The 25,760-nt window shown below is 45.6% G+C and overlaps 1 protein-coding gene across 3 annotated transcripts in view; it reads left to right on the forward strand.

The window, feature by feature from the left end:
• The window catches only part of UPP1 (uridine phosphorylase 1), a 209,764-nt gene that overhangs the window by 17,682 nt on the left and 166,322 nt on the right, over positions 1 to 25,760 (forward strand). For all 3 annotated transcript variants that reach the window (XM_075828559.1, XM_075828557.1, XM_075828558.1), the window contains exon 2: positions 1,630 to 1,690. In XM_075828559.1, the coding sequence (XP_075684674.1) occupies positions 1,638 to 1,690 (53 nt within the window). In that variant the 5' untranslated portion in view covers positions 1,630 to 1,637. The remainder of the gene's footprint in view (positions 1 to 1,629; positions 1,691 to 25,760) is intronic.

The following is a 25,760-nucleotide window of genomic DNA, read 5'->3' on the forward strand; positions in this document are numbered from 1 at the left end:
CTTCCGGCATATGTTACGTTTTAAACAAAAATCAAATACAGTATATACAAACACATATGTACACTTTCCTCAGCATCTAACTAACCGTTTGCACATACAAAAGATCTCTTTTGCACACAACTACATTAAAAGAAATTCTACATACCTTATAACATTCCTTTTTGCTTAGGAAATAGACAAAAGATTGTGTTCCACAGGGCTCCTCCTCTTCTCTTTTACTTTGAAACGCAATTAACTAATCAATCATGAGACTGACTGGCTACAAAAGGTCTAGACTGCACAGTCAGACAAATCATAAGCCATGACTAAGGACCCAGCAGGGGTCTGAAACGCGTAGGCTACCGCCTATCTTCTCATCACTCTCTGTACTTCGGACATTACCTGCCCGTCACCACCATTATTTCGCTGTTCATTGTCTTTTACCAAAGTAACATTAAAACTTGGAAGAAGTTTCCCGTTTTTAACAGATTTATCACTCTCAGCGCTGGTTCCAACTTCCTTTTTCTGCCGTTTCCCTTGCGTGTGCCGACACGAGGATCCGTGCGCTGACTACCATACCTGTGACAAGGTGAGATGGAGGAAATTCCCCGTTTTTTTCTATAAAGTCTATGACTAACATAAAGTAAAATGTGTCACGAGAAAACAATATCAGAATCGCTTGGATAGGTAAAAGAATTCACAATTTATTACCACATAAAGATACACATGTCAGATTTGAAAAAAATCGGCTGTGCCTCAAGGCCAAGACTTAAATGGGTTAAATGTGGCAACTGTAACACGCTTCAGATTTTCTACTTGCAAATCCAGATGAAAAATCTGCAACAATTACACTACGTGTAAATTTATCTATTAACCTATGTTATTTAATGTACTTTTTCAGGGTGGAGCCAAAAAAAGCCAATATATATATACATTTATTTAAATTTATTTTTTCTTCTGAAATTTTATTTTACCATTTGTTGCACAGTTTTTTTACATTTTGACTCATATTATTTTAACAACTTTTAAAGTTCTTTTTCCCACTAATAGCATTTATCAACTATCCAGAGAATAAGTGATAAATATTAGATATTTAAAGTATGATCCCTTTCACTGCTAAGACAGCTCTTTCTGCAGCAAGTTTTTTTTAGCAAGAAAAATAACAACAGAAATACACCAATAATCCTGCAGATGAACACAGCCTTATGAGTTTCTATATATTCCGTATTAAATTGTTAATAATATAGTTAGTTAAAAATAGCGCTACAGCTGTCCGCACATCTACAGAGATTATTTCTCAGGGACTGTCATAAGTTTGTTTTCTCTAGGGAACACAACTATGGTGCTCTATTGCTTTAACAATGGTGGAGGTCAGCAGTGGTCAGAATAACATTATAAGCAGCAAAAATATGTGATGTGGTGTCGTGTCTTTATTTTTAAAAATGATGCAGGAACATTGTGAAAAATGTCCTAAACAAACCAAAAAGAAAACAACTAAACGTGTATTTTGCACTGCTATATAGACAGTTTTATGTAACGGTTCATAATGTATGTAGTAGAGTTAGAGAGTATGTAAATCTTTAGATAGTTATATAGATTTATTTAATTGACATTTCTTTTTTCTATGTTCTATGTTCTATGTTCTTCAAGGTTTCACTATGGCACCTGTTACAGAAAACAAAGACAGACAACATGAACCATCACAGTCAGGGTAAGTACACAAAGGCAGTGTCTACAGTAGTGCCACAGAAACTGTAATGCATTATGGGAAAATCAATATGGTAATCAATGATGAATTCTACAGTATGTGGGCTGCAAATCACCATAGTAAATCACTGTAGTAAATCAATTGTATTTGTTATGTGCTCAGCATAGTATATCGAAGTGTATAAGGTATTGAAGCATATCAAGGTATTTTTAAGAATTTGCATATAGGCATCTCCTGCAGTGATCAGTGGCTTGTGTTTTGCCTCCTGTCATAGCACAAGAGTCATCCTTGCATCTAGTGAGCTCCCTATTGGTTAGAGATGCAATAAGCAATAAATGTTCTTCACTCTGATTCGCTAGCTGCCCACCCACCAACATGGCCAGTGAAATGTTTTTAAAAACTGGGGTATGATGTGCCTCGTAACTAGCAGGGGTTGTTCTGCAAAACTACGTTATGTTGTACTGCACATTTTGTGACAAAGTACTGTGACTGTAGAGACCATAAGCCTATATCCCGAGTTGCCCTTCCGCTCCCACAATAAAAACACAACAACATGTTAGCTTTTGATGGACGGTTTTTGATGTCAGTTTTATTAAATCTCCACATATAAAGTCTCCACATAACCAGTTTTTATTATAAATGTAAACAAGGAGATCCGAAACGGTATGCCTGCCACCGCTCCTGTATGTCCGCTCCTGTATGACCGCCTTCAGCTCCACCATCAAAACCATCTTAGGCCCCCACGAAGGAGCCCGTAAAAACTTTACGGAGCTCCGACCCCCACGCAATAAAAACAAAGCTTGCTCCACACTGTCCTGTAGGCCGGAAAGAAAAATATCCAGGCCAATCTCATTGAGGTGAGCACCATACGGCCTCATAAGCCGGTGGTTATCCTCTTTGAGTTGTTGATGTCGGACAACCACACCAGAAGGGAGCGGACAAATCGAGAAAGCCGGGCGTTGACCGTTCTCCGTGCCTTCTCAACTGCACTCGCATCCTGGGCTCCTTGCCAAGTAACTCAGGGAATTATCTCAGACCATACCAAATAACTGGGGATGCGTTCCAAATCAACCCGGATCAAGGTGATAATCCACAAGAAACTGAGGTAATTTTCCCCGGGGAGGAAACATCTCTACTAATATCGATGGATTCCTGTAATACCTGGGACCATCGTAAACCACGTATTCCACGGCACCAGGATGCGTCATTCCGGAAAGCCCTCTGGGCTGCCCAAAATAAATATACAGTGAAGGAAATAAGTATTTGATCCCTTGCTGATTTTGAAAGTTTGCCCACTGTCAAATTCATGAACAGTCTAGAATTTTTAGGCTAGGTTCATTTTACCAGTGAGAGATAGATTATATTTAAAAAAAACAGAAAATTACATAGTCAAAATTATATATATTTATTTGCATTGTGCACAGAGAAATAAGTATTTGATCCCCTACCAACCATTAAGAGTTCAGCCTCCTCCAGACCAGTTACACGCTCCAAATCAACTTGGTGCCTGCATTAAAGACAGCTGTCTTAAATGGTCACCTGTATAAAAGACTCCTGTCCACAGACTCAATTAATCAGTCTGACTCTAATCTCTACAACATGGGCAAGACTAAAGAGCTTTCTAAGGATGTCAGGGACAAGATCATAGACCTGCACAAGGCTGGAATGGGCTACAAAACCATAAGTAAGACACTGGGTGAGAAGGAGACAACTGTAGGTGCAATAGTAAGAAAATGGAAGACATACAAAATGACTGTCAATCGACATCGATCTGGGGCTCCATGCACAATCTCACCTCGTGGGGTATCCTTGATCCTGAGGAAGGTGAGAGCTCAGCAGAAAACTACACGGGGGGAACTTGTTAATGATCTCAAGGCAGCTGGGACCACAGTCACCAAGAAAACCATTGGTAACACATTACGCCGTAATGGATTCAAATCCTGCAGTGCCTGCAAGGTCCCCCTGCTCAAGAAGGCACATGTACAGGCCTGTCTGAAGTTTGCAAATGAACATCTGGATGATTCTGAGAGTGATTGGGAGAAGGTGCTGTGGTCAGATGAGACTAAAATTGAGCTCTTTGGCATTAAATCAACTCGCCGTGTTTGGAGGAAGAGAAATGCTGCCTATGACCCAAAGAACACCGTCCCCACTGTCAAGCATGGAGGTGGAAACATTATGTTTTGGGGGTGTTTCTCTGCTAAGGGCACAGGACTACTTCACTGCATCAATGGGAGAATGGATGGAGCCATGTACCCTCAAATCCTGAGTGACAACCTCCTTCCCTCCACCAGGACATTAAAAATGGCTCATGGCTGGGTGTTCCAGCACGACAATGACCCGAAACATACAGCCAAGGCAACAAAGGAGTGGCTCAAAAAGAAGCACATTAAGGTCATGGAGTGGCCTAGCCAGTCTCCAGACCTTAATCCCATCGAAAACTTATGGAGGGAGCTGAAGATCCGAGTTGCCAAGCGACAGCCTCGAAATCTTAATGATTTACAGATGATCTGCAAAGAGGAGTGGGCCAAAATTCCACCTAACATGTGTGCAAACCTCATCATCAACTACAAAAAACGTCTGACTGCTGTGCTTGCCAACAAGGGTTTTGCCACCAAGTATTAAGTATTGTTTGCCAAAGGGATCAAATACTTATTTCTCTGTGCACAATGCTAATAAATATATATAATTTTGACTATGTGATTTTCTGTTTTTTTTTTATATAATCTATCTCTCACTGGTAAAATTAACCTAGCCTAAAAATTCTAGACTGTTCATGTCTTTGACAGTGGGCAAACTTACAAAATTAGCAAGGGATCAAATACTTATTTCCTTCACTGTAAGTGGCCAAGAAACCAGACAACAGGCCGACGAACATCTGAAAAACAAAATCAGGTTAGAAGATCTGGCCGTATATATCCAGAATAACATAAGGATTTCGAATAACCTATACGCAGTATCTCCTCATTGGGGAGACCCGCTCTGGCCACCTCAGTCACTGCTCTTATACGAAATGAAAGGGTGCCAAAGTCAGATGGCTGCTGACTGGACACCGATAAACAACGTCTAATAACAGATTGAAACTGAAGCCTTGTTAAAGGCGATCCGTCAGAGTGGGACAAAAATTGTCTCCCACTCTGATGCAAGGCCAAATAGTGAGATACAGAATGAACAGGGCATGTGGGCCATTAACCCCTTTAAGGGGAATCCATGCACCCTGCCCAAAACAATCAGTTTTAGAGCAATGAATTTTATTTCGTAACGCACCATTGGTCAAAAGAACATCCTCCAGTAATAAACCCCCCGGGTGATATTTGGAGGGGGGAAGCAGTTCGCCAATTCTCAATGCTCCAAAGAATGCTGGGCAGAAGGAAATTTGGAAAAGTGAGGTTTCAAACGGAGTCAAACAAACAGAGGAAGCGGCCAGCAGTAGCTGGTCCAATAAAGAATATGAAACAAGCTTTCTACATTCGGTCTTAACATAGCCCTTTTTCCATCGTCGCAACGATTGTCTAATCAAAAAGTGTTCTGTAATATCCAGCCAGTCACGTAATTTGAATTGGAAGCTTACATCGGCAAGATGCCATTGTGCGACTGCTATGGATATATCCATGTCTTTTAATTGCAGTAAATAAGTAACATTCAACCTCTCACTGTCAGTAGTAGAGGGACCCATACTGCATACTGTCTTCCAAAATCCACCACTCTGTCCATGCCTTACCATCACTGTTTCAAGTGGCACGGGCCACAGAAGATCAAATTAAAGACAGCAGTCTGTCATCACCAGATCCCACAGGTACAGGGGGCAAGGCAGGCCCTCCAAAGCCGCTCCGGGCAGCAATCTGCGGAACTCCTGCCAATGAATACAGGGGAGGGCATCAGCAATGATGCCCTCAATATCCGATTTCGCCATCAGAGCTCCCTGGCCTGCTGTTCGAACCGTTGCCACTGCCAGGTCAAAGGAAACATATGAGACAGAAGCATCCTCCTTGGAGATTCCGTCATTAACGGAAGAACTCTTGGGGAACGATGGGTAATGAATAAGTCTGAATTTTCCCAATTCCAATTCCATTCTAGAAAAGGGGGGTACCCAGAAAGGGCCAGACTTCCTACCCAAACTAACTTCCTTTGCCATCTTGTCTTTTAAAACACCAGGGTTGTCCCTAGCCGACTTCAAATTGTTTGCAAAGATTGGCGAACTTGAAAAATTAAAGTGGATAAAAAAAAACATATATAAAACCGTAACGTAGCTGAGCAGCGTCAACGTGATTAGGATACAGAATACCCATCAAGACATATATAGACAACAAATCTAGAAGTGTAGGTCACCAATAGTACAAATAAAGCACTAACCACTATATCAAAAACTATCTTTATTTAGAAAATATTTTATAAAAACATACATAGACCATCTGTCACGAAGGGTCTGTGGACCCACTGGGCCGTACCGCCTTGGCGGTAAGGCAGCCGGCCAACAGGGAGCAGTTGATTGTCTATAATTCTACAGGTACCTGTGGCAGCTCAGACAGCAGCAGGGCAGGCTCGGCTGGGACTTAGGTAGCAGGCGGACGTCAGGCGAGGTGAAGCAGGTCAGACGTGGATGTAGCGCAGCACGACTTTGACACAGCTGGAAACAAGTATAGAGACAAGGACTGGAACAGGAACAGGAAACACACTAGGAGGCTATCACATAAACAAACTATAGGGAACACAACAACGCTCAGACGTGGAACTAGGGGGCTGGACCCCTCTTATAGTCCAGGGTACCCACGGGTCAAAGTTCGTCCATGAGGTCCGGTGCGGGATCCGGCAGAGGTGAGTGGACGAGAGCACTGGCGTCTCCTGAGGAGGAGGCTGGGGTCAGCGCTTGCCGACTCGTGGCTAAGGCTGTCAGGGGGAGGTTGGAGCTGACAGCCCGCAGCCATGGACATTACACCATCACATACTATATAAAACAAGACATAATAAAAATGTGGTAGTGGTATGAGGAATCAAAACATGTATCATATTACATATACATGTGATCGGGCGGGATAATATCAATGGTATTAACAACACTGTACAAAAAAACACCTCAAAAATTGTCGATACATAAATATGTAGTCATTGGATAAAGTGTATAGGTTAAAAAGTCAAAGAATGATCCAAGATCAAAGAACCAAGATCAAATATATTTTAGATACCAACCCGTGTTTTGCATGTCTGCCCCTCAATAATCAACCACAAACCACAGCACGACACCCCGATGTACGTTTCACCGTCAGCTTTTTCAAGGGGTATTGATCAGTGAGGAGTCATGAATCTATATAGGAGGGAACACTATGACATACTCCAATCAGAGGACACCGTTCATACCACAAGCAGGTGAAACACACATCAACAATCATGTTAGCCTAGAATACCTAATAGTAGTTCACATGTGTTTGTGCAGCGCTGCCATGATCACATCACCCCGGAACAGCAGAGAGGTAAGTACGTCATCAAACGGCGCCGAGGGGAGGGGACCAGAGCGGCGCACACGCGACACGCAGGCAATTGTGGCCATGTTAGAATAGGGCAAAATTGCCAGATTTGTAATGCTTTCAAGCAGAGAGTGTTAGTACCGTGCTAACCTGATCTCGTCAGCCCGAAGCAACAGGGAGGCGGATATCAACATAAAGTGAACGTCCGCATCACCACATTGCAACAGAGGGAGACCAGGACAGCACGTATAGAATACAGAAGTTCATATGTAATATTGCATAGGAGTATATTTCACCCATCGTAAATATTTGTAATTCATCATATAGACATAATATCAGCCACTATAGGAAAGGGTGGATTTTTTTGAGCCATCATTAAGCACAACCAAACATCTGTGGCTTTAACGCACCATCCGATATCTGGTTGTATTGCTAAACGTCTACGAAACTCTTCATCTTATCTCCACCAGGCGCTACTGCCGTGAGATCTATATACGTTATAAACTGTATCCATATAAACAAAAAGGTCAGAGCACCGCTCAGGATATTTCTGACCCATCACGCATCCTAGAACCGAAAAGGCTTGAATCCAATTACTCATGGTTCTAGCCACACAAGGTTTTCGGTCTGTGGGTTTTTCCGCATAAAAATGCCTCTCCTGGTCAACCATATGCTGGTCAACAGAAATCAAAGACCAAATGTCTATATATTGGTTACCCCATATTTTATTAATCATGTCATGATCCAAATGAGAACCCAAGGGGCTAATCCCACAAAATAAATCTTCTTTATGTATTCCTGCATGTAATGGAGCAGACGCAACCCCCACAGCACTAACTGGTGCAGCGGGAACGGAGGAGGGCTCCAACTGCAATAATAAGGCCTTAAGGGCCGGGACTAAGTTCTTATTAGCATTCTCCGACCCCCAAGCCCCAGCAAAATTGTACTCACCAACAGGATCTCTTACTGAAGGTGCTCCTAATGGAAATGAAGTAGCCTCCGGGACCGCACTAGCCTGACTGGCTCCGCGGGACGCCATCTGGTCAACCGACTAGGTTCCCGCCCCTTACTGCACCTCCTGGAAGCCCTGCCAGCACTTGAGGAACTACAGGAGCTCACGTCCAAAGTAGACGGAGAACGCCACCTGGATGATCTGGACCGACGAGATCTACTACTTCTCCGTGAAGATCTAGATCGGTGGCGAGAAATGTTGTGTTTACGCCCAGCAGCCCCGCGCTGGCTAGGCCAGACAGAACTCTTGTTGGAGGCACCCGAAGAGTAGCGATGGCAGCGTCGGGATCTCCTGGACATCTCATCCAGGGGCATAGATGGTGGCAGCTGCTCTGCTGCAGAGGCCTGTGCCTCAATCAATGCCAGCCCTGGCTCATAGGCATCCACAAAGGGTGGGTCAAGCTGAAGTTCCTGGGACACAGGCAGAATAGGAAAGCTAAGCTGATTCCACATGTTAACAACTCGGCTGCTCGTAGGTGGCGTAGCAGTCGCAGGGAAAACCACCTGTGCAGCTGCGGGAGCAGGGAGATTATGGCGTGAATCTCCTGGACCGGAAGGGGCAGAGCGAACAGTGCTGCTGTAAAGGATTTGTCTGACACAGCTTCTGTGACGACGCCCGTGGTTAATCAGCCTGCATCTGTTCCTAGGTCTGCTAGAGAGACTCGATCTGCTACCACTCAGGCTGGTAGGCTGAGGAGTGGGAGAGCTTATCGCAGCCTGGCCAGACGGTTCTAGTTCCCGCCCTTGGTCTACTTATACCTTCATTTCCTGCTTGTCCTTTGCCTGTGATTCTCTTGTTTCCTGGCTCTGCTGTTCCCATTGACCTCTGCTTCATATTGACACTGGCTTGACTGACTATTCTCCTACTCTGCATTTATTACCACGTACAGGGCAACTGCCCTACTTCCCTTTGCTTCTGTGTACCCTTGTCTTGTCTGTCGTGCACATATTGAGCATAGGGACCGTCGCCCAGTTGTACGCCGTCGCCTAGGACGTGCTGTGCAAGTAGGCAGGGACTGAGTAGCGGGTAGATTAGGGCTCACCTGTCTGTCTCCCTATCCTGAGATGACATAATCACAGGCCTATATACCTTTTCTACGCTGGTCCCTGACACACTATGGACCCACTTAAGGCCCTGGCTCAGCAAATGCAGGGTCTCTCCCTACAGGTCCAAGATCTGGCTCAGAGGTGCAACCAGCGTGATGCTACCCAGGTAGTGCCCTCCACACCACCTCTTGAATCCCACATCAAGTTGCCTGACCGGTTCTCAGGGGACCGGAAGACTTTTTTCTCCTTTCGGGAGAGTTGTAGGCTCTATTTCCGTTTAAGGCCCCACTCCTCAGGTTCTGAGAGCCAGCGAGTGGGTATAATTATGTCCCGGCTCCAGGATGGCCCCCAGGAATGGGCCTTCTCCTTGGCCCCTGACACCCCTGAACTCTCTTCTGTTGACCTTTTCTTTTCGGCTCTCGGACTCCTCTATGACGAGACTGACAAGACTGCCTTTGCCGAGAGTCAGCTGGTGACCTTACGTCAGGGTAAGAGACCTGTTGAGGAGTACTGTTCTGACTTTAGGAAGTGGTGTGTAGCTTCTCGGTGGAATGACCCTGCCTTGAGGTGCCAGTTTAGATTGGGTCTGTCGAACGCTCTGAAAGACCTGTTAGTTAGTTATCCCTCTTCTGACTCTCTAGATCAGGTTATGGCTTTAGCGGTACGTCTTGACCGACGTCTCAGGGAACGACGACTTGAACGTTTTTGTGCCTTCTCCTCTGGCTTCCCTATGATGGCTCCCGAGGTTCCGTTGCTTCGTTCTTCCACGGAAAACTCGGCTGAACCAATGCAACGCGGGGCCTCCGTGTCTCCCCAACAACGTAGAGAGTTCCGCAGGAAGAATGGTCTCTGCTTCTACTGTGGGAATGACAAGCATCAAGTGAACGACTGTCCTAGGAGTAAGAATAAGCAGCCGGAAAACTTCCTCGCCTAAGTGACCATCAGGGAGGTCGCTTGGGCGCACAGGTATTTCCTGTATACATGAAACCTAATAAGATCTTGCTTCCCTTTCAGGTCTCTTTTTATGGTAGGTCTGCCACCGGCAGTGCATTCGTGGATTCAGGGTCTTCTGCTAATATTATGTCTGTAGAATTTGCTATGTCTCTAGCTATGCCATTGATTGATTTGCCTAAACCTGTCCCGGTAGTTGGTATCGACTCCACTCCACTTGCTAATGGTTATTTTACGCAGCATACCCCTGTTTTTGAACTCATTGTGGGCTCCATTCATTTGGAGCAGTGTTCTGTGTTGGTGATGCAGGGATTATCGTCCGATTTGGTTTTAGGCCTTCCTTGGTTACAGATGCATAATCCCACGTCTAACTGGAATACTTGGGATCTTACTAAATGGGTTAATGAATGCATGACGTCCTGTTTTTCTCTTAATTCTATTTCTCTCACTGAGGAGGTGAACACTCTACCTGAGTTTATTCAGGATTTCGCTGATGTTTTTTCTAAAAAAGCTTCCGAAGAGTTACCTCCTCATAGAGAGTACGATTGCGCAATTGATTTGGTACCAGGAGCTAAGCCCCCTAAAGGTAGGATATTTAATCTCTCTTGTCCCGAACGTGAAGCCATGAGAGAATATATCCAAGAAAGCCTGGCCAAGAGTTACATTCACCCCTCTACTTCTCCGGTAGCTGCTGGCTTCTTCTTCGTAGGGAAGAAGGGTGGTGGTCTTAGGCCGTGCATCGATTACCGAAACTTGAATAAGGTCACTGTAAGGAACCAATATACCCTTCCTCTGATTCCTGATCTCTTCAATCAGGTTCAGGGGGCCCAATGGTTCTCTAAGTTTGATCTTCGGGGGGCTTATAACCTTATCCGAATCAGAGAAGGGGATGAGTGGAAGACTGCGTTTAACACGCCCGAAGGTCATTTTGAATACCTCGTCATGCCCTTTGGGTTGTGTAATGCTCCCGCTGTCTTCCAGAATTTCATAAATGGGATTTTAAGAGACTACCTGGGGGTATTTCTTGTAGTGTACCTTAATGATATACTTGTGTTTTCCAAGGACTGGTCCTCCCACATTGAGCATGTCAGGAAGGTGCTCCAGGCCCTTCGGGAAAACAAACTTTTTGCTAAAACCGAAAAATGTGTGTTTGGGGTGCAGGAGATACCATTTTTGGGTCAAATCCTCACGCCTAATGAATTCCCCATGGACCCTGCCAAGGTTCAGGCTGTGGCTGAATGGGTCCGACCTGCCTCCCTGAAGGCTTTACAGTGCTTCCTGGGGTTTGCTAATTATTATAGGAGATTTATTGCTAACTTCTCAGTTATCGCTAAGCCTCTTACGGACCTTACTTGCAAAGGTGTCGATCTCCTCCACTGGCCTCCGGAGGCGGTCCAGGCTTTTGAGGTCCTTAAGAGGTGCTTTATCTCTGCCCCAGTGCTGATTCAGCCTAACCAGATGGAGCCATTCATCGTGAAGGTTGATGCCTCCGAGGTGGGAGTGGGTGCTGTCTTGTCCCAGGGTACTAGGTCTCTCACCCATCTCCGTCCCTGTGCCTAGTTCTCCAGGAAGTTCTCCCCCACTGAGAGTAAATATGACGTTGGCAACCGAGAACTCTTAGCCATTAAATGGGCATTTGAAGAGTGGCGCCACTTCCTGGAGGGGGCTAGGTACCATGTATCGGTCCTTACCGACCACAAGAATCTGGTTTTCCTAGAATCTGCCCGGAGGCTAAACACGAGACAAGCTCGATGGGCGTTGTTTTTTACTAGATTCAACTTTTTGGTCACCTATAGGGCTGGGTCTAAAAATATTAAAGGTGATGCGCTGTTGCGTAGCTTCATGGCCAGCCCTCCTCCGGAGGAGGATCCTGCTTGTGTTTTGCCCCCAGGTATAATTATATCCTCTGTTGATTCTGACTTAGTCTCCGAAATTGCGGCTGATCAAGGTTCAGCTCCCGATAACGTTCCTGAGAACAAGCTGTTTGTTCCCCTGCAATTCCGGCTAAGGGTACTCAGGGAAAATCATGACTCTGCACTATCTGGCCATCCAGGCATCCTGGGTACCAAGCACGTAATTTCTAGAACCTATTGGTGGCCTGGGTTGCCTAAAGACGTTAAGGCCTACATCGCCGCTTGTGAAATTTGTGCTAGGTTCAAGACTCCGAGGTTCCTACCAGCAGGCTTACTATGTTCTTTGCCCATTCCCCATACACCTTGGACCCATATCTCCATGGATTTTATCACCGATCTGCCTCCATCCCAAGGCAAGTCGGTGGTGTGGGTTGTAGTAGACTGCTTCAGTAAGATGTGCCACTTTGTGCGCCTCAAGAAACTACCCAATGCCAAGACATTAGCTACCTTGTTTGTCAAACACATCCTGCGTCTCCATGGGGTTCCTGTCAATATTGTTTCTGAAAGAGGGGTACAATTTGTTTCATTGTTTTGGAGAGCTTTCTGTAAGAAGTTGGAGATTGATCTGTCCTTCTCCTCGGCCTTCCATCCTGAAACTAATGGCCAAACTGAGAGGACTAATCAGCCTCTAGAACAATATTTAAGGTGTTTTATCTCTGACTGCCAAGATGATTGGGTCTCGTTCATTCCCCTCGCCGAATTTTCCCTCAATAACCGGTTCAGTAACTTGTCAGGGGTCTCCCCCTTTTTCTGTAATTTTGGATTTAATCCACGGTTCTCCTCCGTTTCACCTGGTGGTTCCAACAATCCCGAGGTAGATGTCGTTCATCGGTAATTGTGCACAGTCTGGGCCCAGGTTCAGAAGAACCTTGAGGCGTCCCAGAGCATACAAAAGACTCAGGCAGATAAAAGACGTTCTGCTAACCCCTTGTTTGTGGTCGGGGATCTGGTGTGGCTGTCTTCAAAAAATGTGCGCCTTAAAGTTCCGTCCAAAAAATTTACTCCCCGGAATATAGGGTCGTACAAGGTAATTGAGGTCCTTAACCCTGTCTCCTTCCGGCTGGAGTTACCCCCGTCTTTTCAAATAGACATCGTGTTCCATGCCTCCCTCCTGAAACGCTGCTCCCTGTCCTTGGCTACCTCAAGGAAACCTCCTGTCCCTGTTCTCACCCCTGAAGGGGTAGAATTCGAGGTGACCAAGATTGTGGACAGCAGGATGGTCCAAGGCTCCCTCCAGTACCTGATCCATTGGAGAGGACACGGGCCTGAGGAGAGCACTTGGGTACACGCCCGGGATGTTCACGCCGGGTTATTGCTCAGGAAGTTCTATCTTCGGTTCCCCAAGAAGCCAGGTCCACCTAGGAAGGGCCTGGCCAGACGGTTTTAGCTCCCGCCCTTGGTCTACTTATACCTTCATTTGCTGCTTGTCCTTTGCCTGTGATTCTCTTATTTCTTGGCTCTGCTGTTCCTGCTGTTACCATTGACCTCTGCTTCATATTGACCCTGGCTTGACTGACTATTCTCCTGCTCTGCATTTGTTACCACGTACACTCCTGGTTTGACTCAGCTCGTCCACTACTTTGTTGCTCACGGTGTTGACGTGGGCAACTGCCCTACTTCCCTTTGCTTCTGTGTACCCTTGTCTTGTTTTGTCTGTCGTGCACATATTGAGCATAGGGACCGTCGCCCAGTTCTACGCCGTCGCCTAGGTTGAGCTGTGCAAGTAGGCAGGGACTGAGTGGCGGGTAGATTAGGGCTCACCTCTCTGTCTCCCTATCCTGACATTACAGCCGCGACCGAAAGTTCAGTAGCACCTGATGGAGGAACCAGCGCAGCGGCGGGAATGGTAGAACTGCGGCCGCGATGTACATTATGCACAGGGGGACTGTGGCCCAATCTATTAGGTGGACGGGTGCACCGAGCAGTCCGTCGGCCACCCACTCTATTTCTTTCACGACGCGCCACAGCAGTAAGAGGTTCCCGTGGCTCAGCTACGAACCGGGACAGAAATCCCTCACCCTGGTCTCATAATGAGATCCCAGAAGAGAAAAGAGCTCACTCTCGTCGGCCATACCTGCAACTCCAAGGAAAAGGCAGCCGAAAAGTGGAAGAGCAGCTACTCCACCCTGTTTAAATCATGTCGAGAGAAACCATTATGCACAACAATGAAGGAGCGGGGACAACTTATCTCTTGCCCTAAGGCCTGATTTACACGAGCGCTGCGCATCTCGGACGTGAAAAACTGCAGTTTTTCACGTCCGAGGTGCATCTGTGCTCAGCGCTGCGGGACGCGATGACATGCATCCACCATAGTTGAGAGTCTATGGAGGAATGCGTGATGCGTGAAAAGATAGGACATGTCCTATTTTCGCACGGACCCTTCACACGGTCCATTGAAACAACGGCTGTGTGAACGGCCACATTGAATTACATAGGTCCGTTGGACGGCACTGTTTCGACGGCCGCCCCACGGACGTTTAACTCGTTCGTGTGAATCAGGCCTTAGGGAAATATGTTATCCAGGGGGAAAAAAAACCCTCTCTCCTTTGGTACCTTCCTTTACAGATTATTACAGGGAGGTTACACACAGCCAATAAGAGCTGCAGGGAAGTTAACCCCTTGTCAGTGGCGTAGCTAGGTTCTCCTGCACCCGGGGCAAATATTCAGATTGGCCCCCCCCACCCCCCAACTTATTTCCCGACATCTCCTTCCCCCTCGCCATGTTTGCTTTCCCTACCAATCAATGAGGTGTAATTTTTTTTTCCACAATTTTTTGTAACTCTATAAAAGCATTTCTACATTTTACAAGCGATATAGTTCTATAATGTAATTAACATAAAATTTAATTAAAAGAAAATAAATTAAAGAGGCCACACACAGCCGCCTGTAGATAGTGCCACACACAGCCCCTCACTTGTAGATAGTGACACACACAGCCCCTCTCTTGTAGATAGCGCACACACAGCACGCCTTATAAATAGCGCCACACAGCCCCCCTTGTAGATAGTGCCACAAACAGCCCGCTTCCCCCCTAGTAGATAGCGGCACACTCCCCCCCCCTTGTAGATAGTGCCACACACAGCCCGCTGCCCCTTTGTAAATAGCGCCACACTCCCCCCCCCTTGTAAATAGTGCCACATTCCCCCCCTTGTAAATAGCGCCACACTCCCCCCCCCCCTTGTAAATAGCACCACACTCCCCTCCCTTGTACTTTGCGCCACACTGTGAACAGACCGGTGAGCGGTAGCCTACCGCTACCACTCTCCTCTCTGCCTGGTGTGACTTACCGGAGGAGCCGAGGAGGTCATGCGGCACAGGCAGCGGCGGAGTTCCTTCTGACTAGGGTTGGCGACACCCAGGGCCGGCCTTAGCTTGGATGGTCGCCCTGTGCGGGACTCTCTATTGCCGCCCCCTACACAAACCAAAAATTAACCACATATATGGACACGCTGGAACATATATACTGTACATACATAAAGACAGATATTTAGACATACATGCTAATATACATACATACATCTGGAATATATACATACAGGTAAATATATAGACGTACAGACACATATACACGCACATACACACCGGCAGATAAATTCACAGACAGGAACATATGCAAATACATAAAAGGCACATATATACAAGCACAAAGACACATTCACAAACAGACCCATATATACCGACACAGGCACATATGTAGACAGCACAGATAATGTAGTAGATGTTACCTGCTGTCCTATATAACAACACAGATAACACAATGATAACTCTCTGAGTACAGGTAATGTAGTAGATGTTACCTGCAGTCCTATGTAACAACACAGATAACACAGTGCTAACTCTCTGAGTACAGATAATGTAGTAGTGTTGCCTGCAGTCCTATGTAAGACCACAGATAATGTAGATGTTACCTGCAGTCCTATGTAACACCACAGATAACACAGTGATAACTCTCTGAGTACAGATAATGTAGTAGATGTTACCTGCAGTCCTATGTAACACCACAGACAGGGGCGTAGCTAAAGGCTCATGGGCCCCGATGCAAAGGTTCCTCTTGGGCACCCCCCCCCCCAAAACTTCTCATGGCCGATGGCCCGCAGCTTTCAGCTGCATCGCTGGGTCTCCTAAGTGACCCAACAATGCAGCACTAGCAGCCGGGGCATCACTAAGGACTTAAAACATCAGGGGGAATAGCCCCAATACATATGTGCCCCCCCCCAAAAAAAAAATGTGTGTGTATATATATGTGCATATATATATATATATATATATATATATATATATACATATATATATATATATATATATGAGACAGCATATCTATAGCACTACGACCCTAAAGCTATGGATAAGATTAGATACATTGGCTTAACAGACAGTAGCACACATTATAGGATTAGATACAGTGGCTCAACAAACAGTATCACACATGATAGGATTCGATATAGGGCCCAGCAGAAAGTATCACACATGATAGGATTAGATACAGTGGCCCAGCGGAAAGTATCACACATGATAGGATTAGATACAGTAGCTCAGCAGACAGTATCACACATGATTGGATTAGATATAGGGCCCAGCTTGCTGACATTGCGGCTCCAGCGCTGGACCTAGGAAAGGTAAGAATAATAATTGTTTTGCTTTTTGACGTGATACTAATTATTTTTGTATGTTTTGTTTTTTTACAAGTTCGGTTGTTGGACTACTTAGTTTTTTTTTGTTCTCAATAAGATGGATAACGAGGGTTGTGTGGAATTTTTATTTCAATAAAATATTTTATCTATGTCTTTGTATTTGTTTAAACTTTATAACTACCGCCCTAGTAATTTTCGCTGGCTGATTCACAACGCCCATTACTAAGGGGGGGGGGGGACTTAATGTTAGACATGAAGAGGTTAACACTAATCCCCATTATTACCCTGGTACCCAGCGCCACCAGGAAGAGCCGGGTATGAACTAGTACCCGACCATCTGTAGTGACAGAGGGGCACTGGGGCGGCCGCAGTCTGGTATTATTAGGCTGGGAAGGCCAAAAACAGTGGCCCTTCCCACCCTGGTAATGCTAACCTGCTGTTGCTGTGTTGTGTCTGGCTGGTTATAAAAATGGGGGAACCCAACATCGTGCTGTCCAATTATTTATAAAAAAAAATTACGTGGGGTCCCCCCCATTTTTCATAACCAGCCAGATACAACACAGCAGCAGCAGCAGGCTAGCATTACCAGGGAGGGAAGGGCCACTGTTTCTGGCCTTTCCCAGCCTAATAATACCAGCCTGCAGTCATCCCAGTGCCCGACCATCACTACAGATGGTCGGGTACTGGATCGTACCCAGCTCTTCCTGGCACCCCTGGTGGCGGTGGGTACCAGGGTAATAATGGGGGTTAGTGTTAGCCTTTTCACCGGCTAACACTAAGCCCCGCCTTAGTAATGGACGCTGTCAATCTGTCAGCGGCCATTAGTAAGTTGGCAGCGATAAAGTTAAAAAAAAAATACAAAGACAGAAAAAATAGATTTATTGAAATAAAACACCCCCACATAACTCAGATTAACCATTTTGTCGAGAGTAAAAAATCAGTCATTGAAGTAGTCCTCGAATCCGACGTAGTCCAACGACCGAACCTGTAAAAAAACACAAAAAAAAAACATTAGTAAGGGCCTGTTCACATCACCGCTGCCCTTCCGTTGATGGGTTCCGTCGGGTTAACCCCTCAACAGAAAGGCAAACTGAAACCTCCGCTTCAGTTTCCCTCACCATTTTTCTCAATGGTGACGGAAACGTTGCTAAAGATTTCCGTTTGTCACCGTTGTGGCAGGGTTCCGTTGTTTTGCATTATCGACTGCGCTATTGATTCTGCCAAAACAACGGAATCCGTTAACAACGGTGACAAACGGAAACCATTAGCAAAGTTTCCATCACCATTGAGATCAATGGTGATGCAAACGGAAGCTAAGGTTTCCGTTTGCCTTTACGTTGAGGAGTTAACCAGACGGAACCCCTGAACGGAAGGGCAGCGGTGATGTGAACAGGGCCTTAGATACAGGGCCCATGTGCATGTGTGATACTGTTTGTTGGACCCTGTATCTAAGCCTAATGTAGGCTTAGATACAGAGTGCAGCAGACAGTATTCTTATGCAGTATAAGGGGCCCTGTATCTAAGCCATAGGAAGGCTTTAAAGGTTGTCCAGTCCCTAAACATTGATGGCCTATCTTCAGTATAGGCCATCAATAGCTGATGGGTCGGGGTCAGACACCCGGGACTCCCGCAAATTAGCTGTTTTGAAGGGGTTGCAGCCGCTCGTACGAGTGCTGCTTCCCCTTCATTTCCCTCACTTGCTCACACTGTGAATCGCTGACACGTCCGTGTCGGTGATTCAGTGTGAGAAAGTGACCAGAATGAAGGGGAAGCAGCACTCGTACGAGCGGCTGCAACCCCTTCAAAACAGCTGATTGGCGGGGGTCCCGGGTGTCAAACCCCAACCCATCACCAAGACACTAAAATTTAACTTACCTCCTCTTCGGCCGCAGGTCCTCACTCCATGAAGTGTCGGGATGCTGTGCGCAGCGCATGGCATCGTGACGTTATGCGCTGCGCACAGCGCTCTGACGTCAGAACCTCTGATGCGCTCCAGGAAGAAGGAGGTAAGTACGGTGCGGTCAGTTACTATAGTAACAGGGGCCCGTGTAGTTTATTACATAGGCCCCAGTTACTATAGTAACTTTTCATTGATGTGGTGCGGGGGGCTGCGGTCCCCCCTGGCTTCTGGGCCAGGTCGCCATTGCGACCGCTGCGACCCCTATAGCGACGCCACTGACCACAGATAACACAGTGATAACTCTCTGATTACAGATAATGTAGTAGCTGTTGCCTGCAGTCCTATGTAACATCACAGATAACAAAGCGATAACTCTCTGATTACAGATAATGTAGTAGATGTAAGAGACAAACACATGCAGAGACAGACAGAGAGACACACACACGCACACACACACACACACACACTGTAACATATACACATACAAAGACAGAAACACACACTGTATACACACTACACACACATACACAGACATAAACACACAGACACTCACCATGTCTCCTTGCTGACAGCATCACAGGTCAGGACGGGCTGTGGGCGGAGCTTCCTCTCTGCTTCGTTGTGTGTAACAGCAGAGGACAGGGGAGAGGCAGAGCTGGAAGGCTGCAGCACGGGAGTGGACCTGTCCCCTGACCTGAGTCATCTGACCTCATGTCACTGACGTGAGGTCAGGTGACTAGACTGGTCCACTCCCTGGCCGTCACAGACCCCAGTCAGAACGCCGTAATTTCCTGGCTCTTCCTAAAGCTGCTGCAGTTGTCCGACATACGGGGCGCCTATCAGCAGCGATCAGCTGCTCTTCGGCGCCCCCCCTTCCCTACCACCTAGTTGCGCCCGGGGCACATGCCCCGCCTGCCCCCCCCTAGCTATGCCCCTGCCCTTGTAAACTTAAAATCATGCCTTCTAAAGTCAAGGGCTTCTACCTCAGACAGTATGAAGCCCTACAAAAAGGAGATCATGTGCTGCAGAGGGATTTATGTACTGCAAGAGCTTGTTAGATGTGCTGCAAAAGGGATATATCTTCTAAGATCGAAAAGCCAAAGACATCTGGATGGAAATCTTTAGAAAGGCTTCAAATATAGTAGAATAGTCCTCTCTGTTTCCTGACCTTCATTGATCTGTATAAGTGCTGAATGTGCCGATCACTTTGAGCTTCCTGCCACAGCCAGGAATCAGTCAATGTCTTGAGTAAATTACTGGAAACCAGGCGGTGACATTTCCATTTGCATTTTTTTTGTTTTAGTTTATGAATTTTTTTTACACTATACTTTTTCCCAGTAGGGTCATGTTCACACATTCTGGATTCTCGGATTAATGCTCCAATTCCAGGATCAGGAAATGATCAGTGCAGAATAAAGGACATGCAGCCAATTTTAAAATCTGCAGTATGTTAATTTTTGCAGCAGAATAGCTTTATTAAATTATAATGGATCTAATCTGCATGAAGATCTCTAGCTAATCTGCAGGAAAAATCTGACCTTCTGCCACGGATATTTTAAATTTTTTGCCTATGACAACAGCATACCCTAACTGTGGTTTAATACGAGCCGTAGTTACAGGGCAAATCACTCCCGTGACATTTTGGGCCAGACCCAACAGCTCCCTCCTGCAACCATCATCATGTCACCGCTCACGTGACTACTATGACGAATAGACACAGCAGCATTAGGGTATGTGCACACGTAGTGACCAAAAACTTCTTAAAATCCAGAGCTGTTTTCAAGGGAAAACAGACCCTGCTTTTCAGACGGTTTTTGACCAAGGGTATGTTCACACGGCCTATTTACGGACGTAATTCGGGCGTTTTTGCCCCGAATTACGTCTGAAAATAGCGCTTCAATAGCGCTGACAAACATCTGCCCATTGAAAGCAATGGGCAGACGTTTGTCTGTTCACACGAGGCGTATATTTACGCGCCGCTGTCAAATGACGGCACGTAAATAGACGCCCGCGTCAAAGAAGTGACCTGTCACTTCTTTGGCCGTAATTGGAGCCGTTATTCATTGACTCCAATGAATAGCAGCGCTAATTACGGCCGTAATTGACGCGGTGTTCAAGCGCCTGCACATGCCGTTACGGCTGAAATTACGGGGATGTTTTCAGGCTGAAACATCCCCGTAATTTCAGCCGTAACGGACGCCCTCGTGTGAACATACCCCAACTCGCATTTTTCGCTGCGTTTTTCGCGCCGTTTTCGCTGCGTTTTTTACGTCCGTTTTTGGAGCTGTTTTCATTGGAGTCTATGAGAAAACAGCTCCAAAAACGTCCAAAGAAGTGTCCTGCACTTCTTTTGACGAGGCTGTATTTTTACGCGTCGTCGTTTGACAGCTGTCAAACGACGACGCGTAAATAACAGGTCGTCTGCACAGTACGTCGGCAAACCCATTCAAATGAATGGGCAGATGTTTGCCGACGTATTGTAGCCCTATTTTCAGACGTAAAACGAGGCATAATACGCCTCGTTTACGTCTGAAAATAGGTTGTGTGAACCCAGCCTGACAGCTGCCTCTGTTCTATACTTGAGAAATCAGAGGCGGTAATACTAGAAAAGTGAACAAGAGTGGCCTTGCTGGGATCACTATTGAAAGGGCTGCTGTGAATTCTGTGGCAGTGAATGGGAATTACCTGCTTTGATTACTGTGGAACTATTGGGGAAGTTGAGAGGGGGATTTGAAACAATTTTTACTTCTAGAGGGGGGAACCTTCTGTAAATACCATTAAGGGGAGCTCTAGTCTGACTAATAGAGGAGGAGGGTAAAATCTCCAATAACGTGCAGGGCCAGGCACGCACATTACTAATGCACTTTGTTGTTTTGTTTTTTTTTGTTTTTTTTTTACGTGCAGCATTCAATCCTTAACCAGGTTGTGTGGAGCTGAACCTACAGCATACTATTTCTGTTTACTAAATTTTGAAGCTGGCTCCTAGATCTAGCTGAGTTAGGGCTTGTCCACACGTAGTGGAATTGCTGTGTATTTTCCGTCCGGAATTGCGGATGGAAAATAAGCAGCAGATTACAGTGGCAGCAAAGTGGATGAGATTTAACAAATCTCATACACACACTGCGTAAAAATTCCGACCAAAAATTGACCTGCAGCACAAATTTTTCGAACCGCTACATGTCAATTCCTGCTGCGGAAAGTGGACTAAATTGCTGCGTTTTTCAGAGGAGATGTCCTCATCTCCCAGCATTGAGACAAATGCAGCAAAATGCACCATTTTATGCAGTATAAACCGCAGGAAATGGTGCGTTTTTTTCTGCAGTGGAATGTCTGCTGCTTTCAACGGAATTGCTGCAGAAATTTTCTGCAGCAATTCAGTTACGTTTGGCCAAGCCCTTATCCAGACCTGCATTAACCCCTTTAGAACTCTCGAAATCCATAAATATTAGTTATTAGGGTATGTCCACGCATTGCGTAAACGGCGCTTATATTCGAAAATGGCTTTCATTGCAGAGAGTCCGCAGTGTAATACAGTAGCAGCAGAGTGGATAAGTGAACAAATCTCATCCACATGCTGCCTAAAAAAGCCATCGAAAAAACATTCATAAACTGATCTGCGGTGCATTTTTTAAAATCTCCAAGCATGTCAATTTATGATTTGGAATCGCTGCTTTTCCATTGCAGTTTTCCCCATTGAATTAGCTGATTTTGCATTTTTTGCAGCAGAAAAGCTGTGATTCCACTATAAAAATCACAACTCAGGAAAAAAAAGCTTATACTTACATGTTCTATATACTTCTCTGTTCCAGCCGGCCCCCTGGGATGACATTTGTGACAATCACAGGCTACAGTGGACACAATTAAATGAAACGTCATCCCTGGAGGCCAGGCTACACAGACAATAGAGGGACGTGTCACCATGACTACGGATTAAAACCACAGAAAAGGCCATACTCACAGATTAGGTGGTGGGTAAAATACCCGTTCCAAACAGGACGCAACCAGGTCAGAGAATGCTGTTGATGGGAAGTGCCCAGGTGTGTTTAAATAATGATAGCCACTCCCACTAACCTTGAGGGGAGTGGTGTGTTGGGCATGGAAGTAAATGTGTAATAATAATAAATAAATAATAAAGTACTGTGTATAGTGCACATGTGAGGTATAGGGGACATGACTAAGTGTAGTGTGTAGAAATCAGGGCTGTGAGTGAAACAAAAAAAGTGAGTGGAGAGTGTAAAACATGGAGGCATAGTGTTTGGATAGTGAGGCACAGCATATATCGCCGAATAGCAGCCTATTTATAACGCCCATACTGTAAGAGAGCGGGCTGCCCTGCATGCAGTGCCAAACATCCGCACACCAGGCTATCCCAGCATCATAAGACCCGGGCGCGTCCTGAAAAAAAGTATGTACAATGTAAGTAACCATGAAAAAACATGGGGTATTAGTTGTTGTTTTGGCCAAAAAAACGCAAGCTCGCAATCCACGTCACGGATCCCCACACTTGCGAGTCCCTACCTAGAACTTTTCGTTCCAAAATCTAAGATATACAAAAAAATGGGACATAGAATGTAATTAAAACCACAGAAAAGGCCATACTCACAGATTAGGTGGTGGGTAAAATACCCGTTCCAAACAGGACGCAACCAGGTCAGAGAATGCTGTTGATGGGAAGTGCCCAGGTGTGTTTAAATAATGATAGCCACTCCCACTAACCTTGAGGGGAGTGGTGTGTTGGGCATGGAAGTAAATGTGTAATAATAATAAATAAATAATAAAGTACTGTGTATAGTGCACATGTGAGGTATAGGGGACATGACTAAGTGTAGTGTGTAGAAATCAGGGCTGTGAGTGAAACAAAAAAAGTGAGTGGAGAGTGTAAAACATGGAGGCATAGTGTTTGGATAGTGAGGCACAGCATATATCGCCGAATAGCAGCCTATTTATAACGCCCATACTGTAAGAGAGCGGGCTGCCCTGCATGCAGTGCCAAACATCCGCACACCAGGCTATCCCAGCATCATAAGACCCGGGCGCGTCCTGAAAAAAAGTATGTACAATGTAAGTAACCATGAAAAAACATGGGGTATTAGTTGTTGTTTTGGCCAAAAAACGCAAGCTCGCAATCCACGTCACGGATCCCCACACTTGCGAGTCCCTACCTAGAACTTTTCGTTCCAAAATCTAAGATATACAAAAAAATGGGACATAGAATGTAATTAAAACCACAGAAAAGGCCATACTCACAGATTAGGTGGTGGGTAAAATACCCGTTCCAAACAGGACGCAACCAGGTCAGAGAATGCTGTTGATGGGAAGTCGCTGTTATTCCGCTGCAAATGTCGCAACACATCAGGGCTGTGAGTGAAACAAAAAAAGTGAGTGGAGAGTGTAAAACATTTTTTCGGCCAAAACAACAACTAATACCCCATGTTTTTTCATGGTTACTTACATTGTACATACTTTTTTTCAGGACGCGCCCGGGTCTTATGATGCTGGGATAGCCTGGTGTGCGGATGTTTGGCACTGCATGCAGGGCAGCCCGCTCTCTTACAGTATGGGCGTTATAAATAGGCTGCTATTCGGCGATATATGCTGTGCCTCACTATCCAAACACTATGCCTCCATGTTTTACACTCTCCACTCACTTTTTTTGTTTCACTCACAGCCCTGATTTCTACACACTACACTTAGTCATGTCCCCTATACCTCACATGTGCACTATACACAGTACTTTATTATTTATTTATTATTATTACACATTTACTTCCATGCCCAACACACCACTCCCCTCAAGGTTAGTGGGAGTGGCTATCATTATTTAAACACACCTGGGCACTTCCCATCAACAGCATTCTCTGACCTGGTTGCGTCCTGTTTGGAACGGGTATTTTACCCACCACCTAATCTGTGAGTATGGCCTTTTCTGTGGTTCTAATTACATTCTATGTCCCATTTTTTTGTATAACCATGACTACGGAGACCCAGGTAAGTTTTTAACAGAAAATTGCACCACAATTTGGTCCCGTTCTTCTGCTGGAATTTCCTGCCGGATCCTGGGAGGATACGCAGATTTGTACCACTATTTGCCATGGTTTTGTAGTTAGCACGAATACCACATTAGTTTTTCAGTGTGGTTCTCGGCAAAACGTGGCAAAACCGCACAATGTGAATACACCCTTACTCTTTATCGAAAGATTACCATTAGCCCACTGGCATAATACGTTGGGACTCTAAAGAGGTCAGGAGCTTTAGGGTAGGAACACGCACAGCGCAAATACTGCGGATTTTCCGCAATGGATCAGTTGCAGAAAATCTGCAGCGTATTACAACAGCAGCAGCAGTGAGATTTCAACAAATCTCGTGCCCACATAGCGGGAAAAAAACCGCAGAAAATTGACCAGCTGTTGTGGGTTTAACGCATTGAATTCAATGGGGTACTTAAACCCGCATCAAAGTAGTGTGTGTTGCGACATTTGCAGCGGAATAACAGCGATTTCGCTGCAAAAATCGCAAGTAAGAAAAAAAAAATGAAGTTCTACTTACCCAGAGATTCCTGCTTCTTCTCCAATCCGGCCTTCTGGGATGACGTTTCTTCCCATGTGAAGAATGGCCAAATGGCCTGCAACGTCATCCCAGAAGGCCGGACTACGCGTAGAGAAGGGGGAGGAGGTAAGTATAAAGGTGTTTTTTTATTTTCTGGCACTGCTTTACGCAGAGAAAATTCCGCCGGAAAAACGCACTGCAATGTGGTTGCAGTTTTTCGGAAGGCATTCCCTGCGGTGTTCAGGACGGATACATTGCACAGCTTGACGCAGCGTATCCACCCTGAACACACTGTGTGTGTTCCTACCCTAAGGGTATGTTCACACAGCTTATTGTCGTCCGTTTCTCGGGCCATAAACGGCAGAAAAATGGCAGAAAAATTGGAAGCAGAACGCCTCCAAACATCTGCCCATTGATTTCTGTTCAGACGGGCCGTTTTAAAAAAAACGGTCGCCAAAAAGTGCATGTCACTTCTTGAGCCGTTTTTGGAGTCATTTTTCATTGATTATATAGAAAAACAGCTCCAAAAACGGTCGTAAAAAACGCAGTGAAAAAAGCGAGTTGCTAAAAAAACGGCAGAAAATCAGGAGCTGTTTTCCCTTGAAAACAGCTCCG

Source organism: Rhinoderma darwinii, chromosome 5, assembly GCF_050947455.1.
Source record: "Rhinoderma darwinii isolate aRhiDar2 chromosome 5, aRhiDar2.hap1, whole genome shotgun sequence".
Classification (NCBI taxonomy): Eukaryota; Metazoa; Chordata; class Amphibia; order Anura; family Rhinodermatidae; genus Rhinoderma; species Rhinoderma darwinii.